Source organism: Etheostoma spectabile, chromosome 9, assembly GCF_008692095.1.
Source record: "Etheostoma spectabile isolate EspeVRDwgs_2016 chromosome 9, UIUC_Espe_1.0, whole genome shotgun sequence".
Taxonomy (NCBI): Eukaryota; Metazoa; Chordata; class Actinopteri; order Perciformes; family Percidae; genus Etheostoma; species Etheostoma spectabile.
This window is the reverse complement of record NC_045741.1, coordinates 32658723-32674729: the sequence shown is the minus strand read 5'-3', so window position 1 is coordinate 32674729 and position 16007 is coordinate 32658723. Positions and strand designations below refer to the sequence as shown.

Below are 16007 nucleotides of genomic sequence, written 5' to 3'. Positions count from 1 at the left end.
GTGGGCAATTCATTTCCCCAAGGGGCCACGTGAAAAACAAAGACTGTTGTGGATATTAATTTTATGTCAGATGTTATGTTCTCAGACTTTTTTCTCTGGGCAGAGTTCACCGAACACTCTTTAATAAGCTCCCCTTTTGAAAATGCCTTACTGTTTTTGGTGATTTGGGGGATATCACAAAGCTGGTCTTGACGCTTGGTATAAAAGCCTTGTTGCGTTTGGAGTTTAAGTAGCAAAGCTTCAGACGTCCATGCTCGCTCTGCATCAGTCAAGTTTGATTATTCTGCCTGTTTAGTATTGTAGTGGCGATTCAAATTCTAATCCTTTAACACAGCGATCTGTTCTCCACAAACTAAGCACACTGCTTTACCTGCTTTGACTTCAGTAAATAAATATTGTTCCGGGTGCGGGTTAGTCAGAGTTTTTTTTTTTTTCAGTAACGTCTGGGATTTGTAATGTAGCAAAATGCAATACTCAAAACGCAATCAGGTACATTTTAAAATACCGATTTTAAAAACTACTTGAAAAATACAAAATACACAACAAAACTACTCAATACAGCAACGTGAGTAAATGTATTTTGTTACTTTCCAACCTCTGCCAGTCAGAAGCAGAGTATGAGGACGTGCCACACACTTGGATCAGTTTATGAAAAGTACCTTTGAGGCGGCTTTTTGACTTTGTACTCCTATAACATGCACAAAAAAGATATATAATACAATTAAGGAAAGGGAAATAGCCAAAAAGCATAATATGAGCCTTTTTAAAATAATATCTTAATCCTGCCTTAATATCTGACAGGATCAATAATGAGCACTAGTGATGTGTGAGTCATGAGTAAATCGTTTGAAGCAAACAGCTGTTTCTTCTGACTCCGGAGTCAGCCCTCATCTCCACTGACTCGTTTACTGACTCGTCCTGTTGGCTCAGCATCATTAAATTAAAATGTACAGGACAAAGAGTTATTGCAGACAACAATTGTGATCGGGTCTATTGTATTTTAAAATGCTTCACTGTCACACACAGGAATAAAACAGCAATTGTAGGAGACTGAGTACCAGCTGAAGATTGACCTGGAAACATTTTATTAAATGGGGATGGGCTCATATGGGATGTGAGTGTTTCTGTGACTTGTTATTAATTAACATATTGTATATCCACAAAATAATTTACAACTTTCCGTGTGAACTGCAAAGACCGCTGGAAAGTCTGTCTTGACTGCAGCTTTTTGTCACTGCTCCCTGCTTCCACCAACTGCTCTCATCCAATTTCAGACGAGACACATTTCTTCTTGAATGGGCCTTGTGTTTTTTATGACTTGAAAAATGTCGCTGGCTGAAAGGCAATTGTATGTGTTTTCTATCCAATGCAGGCCTTGCTTATCTACTTGTTTGTGGAACTCCTTCAGAAATGTCAGGTGGTGCAGCTAGAATCTCTAAAGGTAAGCAGCTGAAGAAACCTTGTTCTGCATTGGACTTATCAGACTCCATTGGTAACACTGAGAGCAGGCTTTGGCACAAAAGTGACAAAAGTGCAAGCTATTTGTATGTGAATGAAAATCTATAAAGATGGAATGTAATTCTTTAACTGGTGTGTCATTCTCAATTTCCTCTGACTAAACAGAATGGGGTGTCTGTATGAAGTAATGCTAAACTTCAGAAAATATATATTCAGATGTTTTGACTTGTCATAACAGGAAAGGCACAGTTCAAAAATATTTATTTAACAATGGCGCATTTAAATTATGTCCCAGTAAGCCATGACAGCAAGTAAGCATGAACAAAACCAGCTATGACTATTATAAATTGTAATTTCTCCACTGGGGCTTAATAAAGAGTATAACCTATAACCTATGACATGCCAAAATGTCTTCTGTAAAAAAGGTCTATTTCAATAGGATACAATTTACCATACATGCTAACAACAGCTAACTTCTTCCTTATGGTTCTTTAATTATATTATGTATGTATTATGATGCTAATATTATGTCTCATTAATATTAGTATTAAATGTTGACAGACAACAGGGAGAACATTCGGTTTTATTTGGATTAATCTGTCTATGTTGATCTTAGACAGGTGTCGCAGAGTGTATTGTGATGGATCAGGTGGGCGTTGAGGATCCAGCCCCCTCAGAGGATGAGGACGATGATGAAAATGCACAAGCAGGTAAGCGTATGAAATCTTCTCATTCTACTTTTCCATTTATCAGGGCATTCTTGACTTCCTGTCACTCTGCATTTACAGTCCAACCCATCTGAAAATGTGATTAACTGTGTAGAATCACACAGTTATTAGTCATTAGTTGTTAACATGTGTAATAAAGCCCTTATATATTTTCAATGATTCAGCTTTTAAAAGATGGACATTTCACAGTGAGAGATGATTTACGCTTATGGTAGAAAGTCTAACAAAGGAATTATACTGTTGAAATTTGAGCTCTCAATTTCCCTCTGTATGACCATTTGAACGTCTTTCTTTATCTTTAATAATTAAATTACATTTGAAAATGTTATGCTCAAATTGAGCCTATTATTAATATTTACTACTCTAAACACACTTACTGTACAGTATGTCAATGGCACTATAAGCCAGTCCCTCCAGGATTTCATAATGTCGATTGCGCCAATTCACGCAAATTCAACCAGTCACGTGACTTTGGTGCAACTTGCAATTTTTACAAATCACCGCAACTTTATTGAAAATTTGACCAATAACCAGAGTTTTCCGTGACTTAAACCAATCCCAGCAGTCCCACGTGCCTGACTTTATATCATTATGTCACTCTGAGAGCCAATGGCCAATCGGGAGTGAGAACGTGAGAATGTTGCTGAAGCGGCCGCTGTTTCAGAGATGAGACATACAGGATGGCCTAAATTGAGGACAGCTACGCTCGTTATTGTAAATGCAATGATAAGTTAAAGTCCAATAAGCCCTTTATCAAACCATATGAATGTGTGTCCCAGCCCAGTATAGGAACCTAACAATGTAAAGATCATGACAGACATGGTCAGATTTGATTCATTCAATAAATTATTATTATCACCAGCCATTTTCATATTATACCAACATTTGCATCATCCTGAGCATTTTTGGGAAGGTTACTAAGAAAACTCAGCCTACAGTAGTTTTATTCTCCCCAAAACAAAAGTTTCCTTTTTATTTTTAAAGAACTATACAAAAAATACTTTTGGCTCGGTGCTTTGTTTCCGACCACGAGCACACTGTGTCAGACACAAATCAACAGAGAACTCTGTATTCAAACATTATCTAACAAGTGTAGATTCAGTAGTATCCAGGGATTGCGGGGATATATGGTTTTTTAATTTCAGATGTACGGTTTTGGAGTTATAGGGCCAAACACGTTTGTGTCTGCTATAGCGCCACCTAGTGGTGGAAGTGGGTCAATTTCTATGTCTGACGTCTTTGTACCAGTCCTGAAAATGGCACACCGCCACCATGTACAGTTTAGGCTGTGGTGGGAGTTTTATGCAGGGAAGAATAATGACGGAGGAGAAGAAGAATCCTTAGCAAAACTGTGTGAACCGCATAGCACTTTGCAGCTACTGTGGTTCCCGCATCCTTGGGCTAATAATAAATTTATTTTTTATAGCGCTTTTCTTGACACTCAAAGACGCTTTACAGTTTTGGTTATATACAGACAAAACAAAACAGTATAACAGACAAGGTACGAAGACAAGGTTACTTGACAGACAAAATAGAAAAGAAAAACACACAGGTGCATGGACAGGCATAGGCAAAGCAGGAGAGGTGGGCTATGAAAATGTGCGAAACTGGGAAAGTCTGTTAGCATGAAAAAGCAAGTTTGAAGAGGTGAGTTTTGAGGGTTTGTTTGAAAGATGGTAGGGTGATTTGACTCAGTGGATGTCAGTTTTTATTTCATGTTAAAGTATTTCCATCTTGTTGATTTCCAGCTGCAGCCTGTCAACGCTCTACTGCTCGGTCTCCCGGAGCTCCGTGCCCTAAGAGCTCACAATGCCTTGTGTTGCTAACTCCCTCTAACATTAGTGTTCTTCAGAAGTGACGTAACAAAAGCATTTCGTTTTAACATGGGGGTAGGCCGAGGCAAAAAGGGCGAGAATCACTAACCTTAGCCAACACATTTATAAAAAAAAAAACCCATTTGAATTGTAATGTCAGCATTCAATTATTATTGATTATATTCAAATCATATCCAACTCCCAAAATGACAAAGTCCCCAAAAAATTTGAATTCCAAATTGTATGTCAACAATATTTTTCTATAAATTTTTCTGAAAGTGGTATTATAAATGAATTAAATTTAGGAGTTTCAACATTATAAGGTAAATAAAGTGTAACTGTGTGTCTATATCAACAACGTTACACTTCTGGTATTGTTCAAGTGCCGCCAAAACTTTTGTCCGATGTCCCTCATTTTGGCCAGATGTCCCTCACCTCCCGCTTTTTTTGTTTAAATGATAATTGGTCTTTGTATTATTTGTCCCACCCCTCCTCCACTTTGATTGGTCAGCTGGGTAAAAAGTAGTCTATATAGACGATGATTCACTCACTGGAGCCAGAGGTTTTGTCGGCTGTCCCTCTTTTAGACCAGATGTCAGTTACCTTCCACTTTCTTTGTGTTGTAATTCTAAACTCCGGTGGATATCTGAGGACTGTGGTTAACTGCCACTCAGATCTCTGCAGGGTAAATCCAGACAGCTAGCTAGACAATCTGTCCATCAGAGTTTTTTGTTGCACGACTAAAAGTACTTTTGAACAAACACATATTCCACCAAAACAAGTTCCTTCCTGAGGCTATTTTGCAGAGGCACCGTTGCTCCATCCGGCCCTCAGCTAGGACAATTGTGATAAATTGTGATTAAAGAAATGCCAATAAACCAGAGCATGTTTTTCTCCCATCCCCGAATATTGTGTGGACTAGCCAGACCCTCCTCTTCAGCGCTGTGGAGGAATTTCTGGCAATGCGAGACTACAGTGCAAATGACCACACCATTTCAACACCCAGTATTGTACTACATCACATTGCACCATAACCTGCTGCATCAGGACAGGGATTTGGGGGTGATGGGGTGGCTGTGGCTCAGTGGTAGAGCGGTTGCCTGCCAATCAGAAGGTTGGTGGTTCAGTCCCCGCCCCTGCAGTCATTGTCGAAGTGTCCTTGGGCAAGACACTGAACCCCGAGTTGCCCCCGGTGCTGCGCATCGGAGTGTGAATGTGTGTGTGTTTATCTGATGAGCAGGTGGCACCTTGTACGGCAGCCCCGGCCACAGTGTATGAATGTGTGTGAATGGTGAATGTTTCCTGTAGATGTAAAAGCGCTTTGAGCAGTTGTTAAGACTGGAAAAGCGCTATATAAATACAGCACATTTACATTACATCAAAACTGTCAGTGCATCCACATGAAACAAGCCTTTCATTATCGCGTACCGCCACGCAGTTGCTTGTAGCCAAGGAGGACACGGAGGATTAAAAAAAACATGCTGGACTGTGGAAGAGGTCATTATCTTCACTTGAGTTTCTGTGCGTGAAAGTTGCCGCACAACACCGTTTTCTGAACATAGCCATACTGAAAATACAGAGAGAGCTGTGTCTTACTCAGCTTTGTATCAACTCATCTGGCAATGGCTTCAATGTAACGGACCTTCATTAAAATGAAAACGTTACGCACTAAAGCTTTAAAGATTTGTGTGTATGTTATTTTTGCCCAGGTGGAATAATTATCACAACCCAATAAGTACAACTAAGTACTATTTAGTTGTTTTTTTACACCAAAAGGTTTTGCACAGATACAGTAAATGATATCCTAGCATTGTCAATGTCTATGGAGCATTAAACTTTATTATGTGTGAATGTGTGGTTGGGTTCGATTGCTCTTCTGTCCAGTGGCTCTTTGTCTCCTATTGCATTATATAGTCTTCAAAAGCACACATTTATCAAATGTGTGTGTTTGTGTGTGTGTGCAACACCACTGTAGCCACTGCTTGCCCTTGGTTTGGATGAGCAAACAGCATGACAAAGCCATCTTTCAAATACTGAATAACAAAATGTGTTTTTCCCCGAATGTGAGAAGGTCGGCTTAAGAAGAATAGCCAACTAATATTTAATTGTGTATTTCAAAAGGTTTAATCTTCCCTGCACATGATTATTGGTGGATTAGTGATGAGCCTTATTTCACAGGTTTATGTGTTGAAAGAATATATCCACAATGCTGACAATTGCTTTCATTCTTTTACCATGCTGCCTGGAATAAAAAAACTGCAGATATGCACTTGAGGATTAAATTCTTAAATAGCGCTTTTCTAGTCTCAACGACTACTCAAAGCGCTTTTACATAGTACAGGAACCATTCACTACTGTCTGTCTGTCTCTCTATCCCATGGTCCCAGCTGCAAAGGTTAGCATAACAGAAACATGTTCACAGCATATTCAGAATGTTCACTTCAATCAGGGTTTTTACCGTAGTTTGCGAACATCTTCGTCCTCTTGCCTGTCTACGCCAAGGTTAACTCTGTGTCTTGCTATGGTTGTGTTACACAAACCAACCAGCCAACATTTCTACTTCAGGGCTGCAGTAGAAAGCATGGCCAAAAGAAAAGAGGGAGAAATACACCTATTTGTAAACATTATGAAAGATATCAACAGGTTTTTGAATATGCACAAAGATTGCAACGCAGACCTTTTGAGGAAGGTGGTTAGAGGAATGAATGAGGGAGGCTGTGTTTGCACAGTCGAACAAGTCCGCAACTAGTGGGAAACTTTAAAAAGAATCCTATTTTGCACGGCTGCATGTAAATGGGAATATTAGTGGAATATTCACTTTCATTAGCCATGTAAGCAGCTTAGTCGGAATATAATCATTTTTAGAATAAGGGCAAAAAATGAATATTATGTACATGTAAATCTAGTAAGTAAGTGAACACATTACTGTTCAAAGCCACTTCAGTGTGTAAAACAGTCAGTCCAAGTTCTCAGTTGTTCTCTTAGTCCAAGCTGTCACGTTCAATTCAGTACAAAACTAGTAAGGTTAAAAGCTCAGCAGCCTATTACTCACGCCATAGTAGTTTTTGACTGTTTCTATGGCTTTCACAGTCTTTTAATAGGCTAACTAGGAACTAGGAAGTAACATTATGCGAATCCCAGTGGAGCTGGTTTACTACTCAGTCACCAGTGAGAAGAGCTAATTTTAATGAATTTTAAAACTGGCTCTATATGTTTTGCATTATTGATCCCTGATGTTGTTGACTTGTGAAGAATGTTAATAAGTAAAGGTGCTCTAAAATGTATTTGTAAATGCACTGCTCTAATGTAGCGCTTTTCTAGTCACGACTACTCAAAGCGCTTTTCTATTCACCATTCACACACATTCATACACTGAGGCCGAGGCTGCCTTACAAGGTGCCACCTGCTCATCAGATAAACACTCACACACTCCGATGTGGCAGCATCGAGGGCAACTCAGGGTTCAGTGTCTTGCCCAAGGTGAGCGCTCTACCCCTGAGCCACAGCCACCCCTTTAAGTGATGTAATGCTCTTTTTGAGGCTTTTATGTCACATAGAGCAAACATCTCCTCACTATCTGCCTGTCCCCTGAACACACTGTAAAAAACATCTCCTCACTAACTGCCTGTCCCCTGAACACACTGTAAAAAACATCTCCTCACAATCTGCTAGCTGCCTGTCCACTGAACACACTGTAAAAAAACATCTCCTCACAATCTGCTAACTGCCTGTCCCCTGAACACACTGTAAAAAACATCTCCTCACAATCTGCTAGCTGCCTGTCCACTGAACACACTGTAAAAAAACATCTCCTCACTAACTGTTAGGAGACACAGCAAGGATTCAGGGGCGGACACCGGAGTAAAGAGATCAGGCAGGATTTATTGATATAACAGGGTGAGCCAAAGGGTGGAGGAAATCCAGGCTTGACGGAGCTTAGGTGATGGTGTGTCGAGGAGCGGACAGACAGGATCGCAGGCAGGCTGACAGGCAACGAGTTGGCACAGGAAAAGCACTATGGCGGATCGAGAATAGATAGTTAGCAAAACGACAAAAGTACTTGACAAACTATGAAGAGGCCGGCGCATAATACCAGGTGTGGTAATCTGACGAACTGGCAATGAGTGAATGTTGAACCAGGGTTTATAAGAGCCAGGGTGATAAGTGATGAATAACAGGTGTGATGCAGGCGGCGATGAGGCACAGGTGTGATGAACAGCAGGTGGTGATGATCCAGGGGAAGACACACCCACAACAACACACAGGGAAGACAGAGAACAACAGGGAGGGGAAAAACAAGGGGTGAACAACAAACCCTAACACTAACTGCCTGTCCACTGAACACACTGTAAAAAAACCATCTCACTACCTGCTAGCTGCCTGCCCCCTGAACACACTGTAAAAAACATCTCATTAACTGCCTGTCCCCTGAACACACTGTAAAAAACATCTCCTCACTATCTGCTAGCTGCCTGTCCCCTGAACACACTGTAAAAAAAATCTCACTATCTGCTAGCTGCCTGTCCCCTGAACACACTGTAAAAACATCTCCTCACTAACTGCCTGTCTCCTGATCACACTGTAAAAAACATCTCCTCTCTATCTGCTAGCTGCCTGTCCCCTGAACACACTGTAAAAAAAAAAACATCTCACTGTCTGCTAGCTGCCTGTCTCCAGAACACACTGTAAAAAAAACGTGTTCTCTGCAGACAGCCCAGGGTCTACAAACAGCAACAAAAACCAAATGTGCCAACCCGCACCACGAAGCATACACACACAGTGGTCCAGCTTTCCAGTCAATTTACGGACGAGAAGGATTGGATGTGGGGGTGTGGGGTTAGTGCACGTAAGGAAGGGAGAGGGGACAAGATGAATGAGGAGAAGGGAGGGGTGAGCCTCGTTTTGTTTGAAAATACTTTGAACGTCAACAAGAATTAACGTCACCCAACATCTCTTGGAGCACTTTTAATGATCCTTAAAATTGTTCTTTCTTTTTTATTTGAAGCTGTTTTGTTTTGTTTGTGTCTGCAACATTGTTAATTGTGATGCTGCCTGTCTTGCCAAGGACACTCTTAAATGGATTTTTTTAAAGATTATTTTTAGATATTTATTTGTATAGGACAGCTGAAGATGTGAAAGGGGTGAGAGAGGGGGGAATGACGAGAATGACATACAGCAAAGGATTAATGCATTTTATAAAACGTAATTCAATATGTAACAATATCATTTTTACAATTGCAGTACAATTTGCTGATACCACGTCAGTAGAATTTCGAATGCAGTAAAATATCTAAATATTTCCACCACAGCTTTTACATACACGTACATTATAGACTGATAATTTTGTCCGGTAGTATAAACAACCCATCCTTTTCTAATCAAATGAGACAAAAACACCTCTTAGCCATAAAAGCTGTTGCTGGTGTACAGGACTGGCACCTTCTTGATTTAAACTCATTTACCAGCACAGACGGCAGTGATGGTGTGTTCAATTGTATGTGTGTCAATGCCCTACTCTTATATTATGGACTTCATGCTTTGCTTTGACTATCATGTTTAATAATGTACATTCTGCCAGGACCACTCACATCAAAGTTATGACATCATAAACAAGCGGTTTATTTATGATTGGCTGTATGGTTCTGGTGCCCCGCCTTTCCATGCAGCATGGATGGGAGCTCAAACCAAGAAGAGCAGTAATACAGTAAACCCGTTGTCGCGTATTGCCAGATCTTTCTCCACAACACTGCGGAAGAGGGTCTGTCTAGTCCACACAACATCCCTGGATATAAAAAAGCGCTCTGTTTATTGGCATTTCTTTAAACTAAGGGTGTCACGATTTTGATTTTAATTTAAAATCGACTGAAATTAAGTCACAATCTTGAATTTTGAATTAAGAAATGGATGTCGATGGCAAGGTTATGAAGTGCTGCGAGTCTACCTCCTCTAACTTAGCTACCGCCAGTCATAAGATATTGTAGATGCAGGAGACCATTCAACAGAACTTGAACCCCCTCCTCTTTCACTGAAGATTTATCCATTTAATGAAGCTAACAACAGAAAGCTTTCATCCCGGATTACACAATTGGAAGTATTTTGGATTTCCAGTGAATTATGTTGACAATATTTCATCGACAAAAAAGCCACAGTTTGCAAGCTCTGCTATTTGTGTGTAAGACACTTAATTGTTCAGAGAAGACTAAGGACACGGCTGTTTTATTATTATTAATTTGTTTTGTTGTGTACTTGAATCATCTTCAGAAGACAGTTAAAAAAGATAAACTAGATGGCAGGTTAAGTTTCCGATTGATTAAAGATATAAGTCATTGTTACAATATGTTGTTTATACTTGTTTTAAATTTGACAATGTAGTGTGGTACATTGCGATCAAAGGTCAAATATTATATTGTAGGGGATTGTTTTGTATGTTTTTTAAATGTATTGATTTTTACATGTCTCCAGACATGAACAAAGCAGGAAAAAGAGTGACTGAAAGAGCACGGGATAATGCACAACAACTTAGAGTTTAGGCAAGCATGCAGAAAAAAACAAAACCAAAAAAAGACATATTACATAAAATAATTCGGCAAAACAAATAAATGCTGTCCAGCTACTTTATCACATTACATCTGACCACCTCACGTTTCATGTACAGTTGGAGAAGCCAATTCTCCTCCTTTAAACATGACTGAGCCTCTAACATGGAACATTGCTGTGAGAGAAGGTGACTGAGCATTTTTAAGGCTTAAGCGTGGACTGTAAACAACATAAAAACCTCAGTAGACAAAACATTTCATTAAAACTTGTGTGATGAATACTACAATCTAACAAACTCAGAATTGTATGTGTATTTTTTTTAAATCACGCATGGAAACGTACATTAAAAAATTCGAGATGCATCCATAATCGGTTTAGAATCCAATCGTTGGCCTCTGAATAAGAATCAAATTGTGAGGTGCCCTGTGATTCCCACCCCTATTATATTGCATAAAAGTCGTCTACCTTAAACAAATTACAATCATCATGGGCGGCGCCAGAAAGAGCATCAGTGCCTCTCCAAAATAACCTCGGAACATGTGTACGTTCAAAAGTTGTTTTAGTCGTGCAACAGAAAACTCAGATTGGACAGACAGTCTAGCTAGCGGTCTGGATTTACCCTGCAGAGATCTGAGGAGCAGTTAACCATAGTCCACAGAAATCCACTGGAGGTTAGAACACAAAGAAAGAGGTAAGTGACGGTCATCCGCCCAAAAATCAGGGACGTCCGGCAGAATTACTGGAGGCGCCTGAACGATCCCTAAAATGAGTCAACGTTGATATAGACAAATAGACCCCCAGAATCTGTTTCTGTAACATTATTCAAGTTCAGATAATTCCCACCTGAGCTGTTTGGTCGGTGTTAACCGAACATTGGAGCGTTTGGTTGGATAGATTGGATCTTTTGGGGCTTTGTGAAAGCTCGTCCAAACTTCTGGTGCGGACCAAACAATCAGACTCTGGTCTGCTTGAAAATGGGGGTCTCAGTTTGCTTCCTAATGCACTAGAGTTCAGTTCACGTTAGGTGAGAATCTGACCCAGACATAGAAAGCTAACCAAAAATTTAATAGCCTGTAATGTCAACCTTGCACAGAATTTATGGACTTATGTATGATTTAAAGGATAACTTTCAAATCCATAACCTATTATGACTCGCTCCCTCTCTGTGTGACAACATCATCATCCCAATCTCATCCTGTCCTTCCTTCTCCATACTCGCTGTCTTGTCAGCTGCTCATATTGTTTGCCTTCTTCTAAAATGATAGAAACATTAAAGCATATGGAAACATATTTCCGCCAATGTGATGAAAAAAGATCCTGTAAGTCATTGTAATAACTTGGTGTCTCAAAACAATTATTTAGTATATTTTGAGAAAAATTCTGATTATTTTAAGAATGTTTCTCATTACTTTGAGATACTAATTACAGGATTTTTTTTTCATCACATGGTGGAACTAGGCTATAATAAAAGCAAAACCAGGAAACCCAAAACGTTATAATTTTGCTAAAAGTGCCAGCCAGTTTTCACTAGAATATTGTCCAGTAGACCAGCAACTGCGAGACATTTGTTTACATTTGAAAAATACAACAATGTTGCATCTTCATCCCCCGAATCGCACACTATACTACATCTAACTTTAGGTATAAAACATTATTATTATTATCATATTATTTTTTCAGTAGTTCTGGCCTTGGATCTTGAGTTCTCATTCTATTTTATCTTATTTTTTGTATTTTCTGTAAGTGTGTGAGTGAGTATATGTGTATATTCTCACTCACCATCCGTCCCTACCTCCCTTCCTCCCTCCATCTGGCAGTAGCTCAATCCTGGGTAATTGGGTTGTGATCTGGAGGGTTGTGGGCTCAAGGCCCCAGTACGGAGTTTGGACTGTAGCTGGAGAGGTGCCAGTTCACCTCCTGGACCCTCCCTGTTACGTATGCGGGGAATGGTGGACCCAAATACAGAAAGCAGGTAGAAGTTTTGTTGCTTGAGGATTTATTTCAGAAAAAGAACACAAAGTACATACCAAACTGAGTCCAGAAAGCTACAGGCACAAACTAATTCCAGAACCACAGAACAGGATCTCAAAAACACTAAACAGAAACCCACAATGATCTGACAACAGACAAGGTGAACACAGAGAATCATACACAGGGTAAATGAGAGAACAAGAAACAGGTGACACTAGGGTTGGGGAACAGGTGCAACACAAAGGCGGTAAAACATAAGAAGTAAAACTAGACCCGACAAGACAGAAAACCAGACATCAAATAAAAAAGGAAACGGAGCAAAATACAAAACAGAAAAACAGACAAAACACCAAAACCCTAACACTGCCAAGGTGCTCTGGAGCAAGGAAACTGCTTGGGGCGCCTGTCCAGCAGTCATATCTAGCATCTATCTATCTATCTATCTATCTATCTATCTATCTATCTATCTTTTTTTCTCCTTCATATGCTGTATCGGATGCTGGTAACTTTAATTTCCTTGCGGGAGTCATCCCAAAGGGATTAATAAAGCTAAGTCTAAGTCTAAGTCTAAGTCTATCTATCTATCTATCTATCTATCTATCTATCTATCTATCTATCTATCTATCTATCTATCTATCTATCTATCTATCTATCTATCTATCTAACAGCCTTAAAGAAGTTTTAATATTATTTCCCATGAGACCCTAACCCTAACCCCTAACCCTATGGCATGAAAATGTCATTTTATGAGTTTTTGTTCACATTAATACGATTTCCCCCTGCCTGCCTATGGTCCCCCAGTGGCTAGAAATGGTGATAGGTGTAAACTGAGCCCTGGGTATCCTGCTCTGATTTTGAGAAAATGAAAGCTCAGAGGGGCCGATCTGGAATCTAGCCCCTTATGACCTCATAAGTGGCAAGGTTACCTCCCCTTTCTCTGCTTTGCCCACCCATGAGAGAGAGGCATCATGGCTTTCAAACGAGCAAAGTGGCAGACCACCCCCCACCTCAAAAGCTGCAGAGTCAGAAATGGCACATACTAAGGAGAGCTCATTGTGGGACTGCCTCTAGTGGCTGTAATTCTGCACAAAGGCTGCATTTTGGGAAAGACACTTCAGATACAGTATTAGGGGACCACTAGGGTCTATATAAAAAGGACTTCAGATACAGTATTAGGGGACCACTAAGGTCTATATAAAAGAGACTTTAGATATGGTATTAGGGGACCACTGAGGTCTATATAAAAGCATCCAAAGAGCACCCTGTCATGGGACCTTTAAAAGAGCGAGAAGAATTTGCAGTAACATGGGGTTCAGTATATTGACAGCCTTGTCCATCTGTCTGTGTCTCTCAGATACAGGTTTACTACAGACGGATGCAGTAGCCCTGCACAACCAAGCAGAGAGCCTGCAGCCCAACCTTCACCTGCTTGGCTACCTCTTCCTCTCCCGGCCCATGAGCTACGCCTTCAACTGCATCCTCCTCTTCCAATTGTAAGTTACCATGGTGATGAAGGAGCGAATAATTTTTGCAGGATCTCAGCATTGCAACATTTACAAATGCCACAATAAATAACACTCAGTGTAGGAGAGAGTATGTGGGTGGTAGTGTTTTTTATCATCACTTTAGTCCATTTGTGCTGTTTAACTTCAACGTGGTTTATTATGCTGTGAGCTGTTTCCATTTATTATGTGCATTTACAAACAGGATTGATCACAATTGTCTCAACATGTTTAAACCTCTTCACCCACCAGGTTTAGTACACGCCACCAAAAATTCAAATAGTTACAGTATTTCTAGTCCTTAGAGTGGGATGTGGAGACCTCAAGGTCTTTAAGGGGTTCAGTTACATTCACCAACACATTCTTATGAACGGGTCCGTATGATATCGTACAATGTATGCACATCAAAACGTCTGATATCCTACAAAATTAGGAGACTGCTGACTGGTCATATGACGCTGGGTGGTCGCTTGACGGCGGCTACAGACCTGCTTTAGCACGCAGGTGTTTTTCCACTGTTCACTGCCTGCCTGGTACCAAACAGACAAAGTTAGGCTGGCTGGTAAGAGAGTGAATATTGGATTTGCATTCATCAAGTGTCCAGAAACATGATGCCAAATGAATGCTGATGTTGCTCTGTGTCTGCTGGATGTGAAAATTGGCACCTGTTTAATAAATTTGTCATATTGACTTTAAAGATGATACGTTATTGTTGCATTTACAGCTTGTTGCACTGCCCCCAATTTACCATGACAAAAAAATTAACATACACATCAATAGCATACACAGTTCAAAAAAAGAAAAAAAATGACAAAGACAAATGGCAGACACCCACCCACTGTGCTTATAAAGTTTCAATTACAAGTCATGACCGCCCCCTATCTTTTTGCCTGTGCTTAATATTTTTCTATTTAATATGCCTTATAGTGGGACTAATTAATGAACTAAGACATAATTATAAGGTGATATCTAACTAACATATAGTTTCTTTTATTTATAGGATACAACGTCTTAATTTATGACTTACTGTCTAATAAATATTTATGACAAGTCTTATATTAGACTATTATCTCGAAAGTCATGAACACAAGCAGATATTATAATCAGACAATCAGATGACTTCTTTTTTGACAGCATTTGAAAAAACACGCCACAGATTTTTCTTTGTACTAAGATCAGTACAGACTGAAGCTAAAATACTGACCTCTGTCCCATTGTCTCAATTATAACCAACATCCCAGCATGCAAACAAAATACATTTACTCAAGTACTGTACTTAAGTACAAATGTTGAGGTACTTGTACTTTACTTGAGTTTTTTTTTTTTTTCATACCACTTTCTACTTCCACTCCGCTGGAACGATTAGACCATTAAACACACAACAGTTTGGCTTCTTTCCAGTTTCTAAAATGTGAGGATTTTTCTGCTTTGACTACTTGTTCTTTAATACTTTATTTACATTTTCCTCATGATACTTACATACTTTTACTTAAGTAACATTATGAATGCATGACTTTTAGTATTGAGTATTTTTACAGTGTGGTATTACTACTTTTATTTAAGTAAAGGATGTGAATACTTTTCGAACCACTGCTAACATGTGTACTATGACTTCTATTTTTGCACCAGGTGCTCAAACCCGCGAGCAATCGCTGTCATTCAAGTCAATGCTTGATATTCCACCAGCAGCGCGTCCAAGAAGCGTGTGGGAGACGCAAAAGATTACCCCCCCCCCCCCTTGATCTTGGAGGTTGAAAAATATAATACAACACCTGTTTTTAGGGACAATGCCAGAAAAGTTAAATGAGTTAAATTGCAGGAGTGCTTGGAGTTGAAGGTAGATACTAGCTATTAAAGACGGACGCTCCTCTTCTGAGACGCTCCCGGTGGGGTATGGTGCGCGACAGAGGATGGAACCAAATGTGGAGTGGAGAATCGGAGTCAGACCGTTGGACAGAAACCTGCTAAGTAATTTCACTTTCAGTGTTCTGGACCAG

General features: G+C 39.8%; 1 protein-coding gene across 2 annotated transcripts in view; it reads left to right on the top strand.

Moving 5' to 3' along the window:
* Positions 1-16007, top strand: part of LOC116695344 (uncharacterized) — a 95269-nt gene that overhangs the window by 13015 nt on the left and 66247 nt on the right. For both annotated transcript variants that reach the window (XM_032525555.1, XM_032525554.1), the window contains exons 4-6: positions 1373-1441; positions 2075-2168; positions 13863-14001. In XM_032525555.1, the coding sequence (XP_032381446.1) occupies positions 1373-1441; positions 2075-2168; positions 13863-14001 (302 nt within the window). The remainder of the gene's footprint in view (positions 1-1372; positions 1442-2074; positions 2169-13862; positions 14002-16007) is intronic.